Source organism: Aureococcus anophagefferens, assembly GCF_000186865.1.
Source record: "Aureococcus anophagefferens unplaced genomic scaffold AURANscaffold_523, whole genome shotgun sequence".
Classification (NCBI taxonomy): Eukaryota; class Pelagophyceae; order Pelagomonadales; family Pelagomonadaceae; genus Aureococcus; species Aureococcus anophagefferens.
This window is the reverse complement of record NW_008705968.1, coordinates 6002-6864: the sequence shown is the minus strand read 5'-3', so window position 1 is coordinate 6864 and position 863 is coordinate 6002. Positions and strand designations below refer to the sequence as shown.

Sequence of the window (863 nt, the reverse complement as noted above, 5' to 3'; positions counted from 1 at the left end):
GTAGGAGTTCTTCGGGAACCCCGCCTCCTTGGCGATGCGGTTCGCGCGCTCCGTGTTCCGGCAGGCGAGGATCACGTAGTAGCCGCCCTTCTTCGCGAGGGACAGCGCGCCGTAGAGCCCGAGGCCCGACGACGCGCCCGTCACGACGACGAGCTTGCGCGTGCCGATGACGATGCCGCCGTTCACCTTGGGCGCCTCCGGCGTGCTGTCCACGGGCGGCGACTCGAGCTCGGGCGCGACCTTGAGCTTCTCCTGGCCGGCCTTGCGCTCCACGGTCTTGTCGTAGAGGCTCTTCGTCGAGAAGAGGGGCGCCGTCCGCGGCGCCGTCGCGACGCGCGCCGGCGCCAGCAGGGCGTTGGCCGTCGCGGCCAACAGGAGGAATCGCGGAGGCGCCAGGGCGCTGCGGCGCGACGAGATCGGTGCCATCGTCGCCGGGTAGCACTGATCTCAGCCTCGGCTCCTTCAATGCCCCTGTTTTTGCAACATTCTGCATGTGACTTCGTTCCTCGGCGCGGGCCGAGTGGCAGCGGGTCGTCGGGACGGGGTGGCTTGGCGCTCGTCGCGGCGCGGCGCGGGAGTTTTCCCTGGCGGACTTCGTGAGCCGTGGAGCGCGACGATGGCGGCGCGGCGCGGAACGCGCGGCAGCGATGGTGCTCCGGGGCGCGCGCGCGCGCGTGCGCACCTAGGGGTTCGGGAGCGTGATGCTGGGGATGTTCTTGATCGCGTTGTTGATCACGATCTGCTTGTTCTCGATGCCGACGGCGTTGGCGAGCTTCGCCGCGAAGATGCCGTGCCCGCGGCGGCGAGGCCTCCGGGCGGGCGCGCAAGTGGGCATGAGCGCCGCGATGCGCAGACAGGGAGTT

The 863-nt window shown here is 70.5% G+C and overlaps 1 protein-coding gene across 1 annotated transcript; it reads right to left on the bottom strand.

Moving 5' to 3' along the window:
* Positions 1–19: 19 nt before the first annotated feature.
* Positions 20–426, bottom strand: AURANDRAFT_68883 (hypothetical protein; the record flags this gene model as incomplete). The annotated part of the gene is made up of 1 exon (XM_009044616.1): positions 20–426. A coding segment is annotated over one exon (407 nt), but the record flags the coding sequence as incomplete, so codon positions are not given.
* Between the last annotated feature and the right edge of the window lie 437 nt (positions 427–863).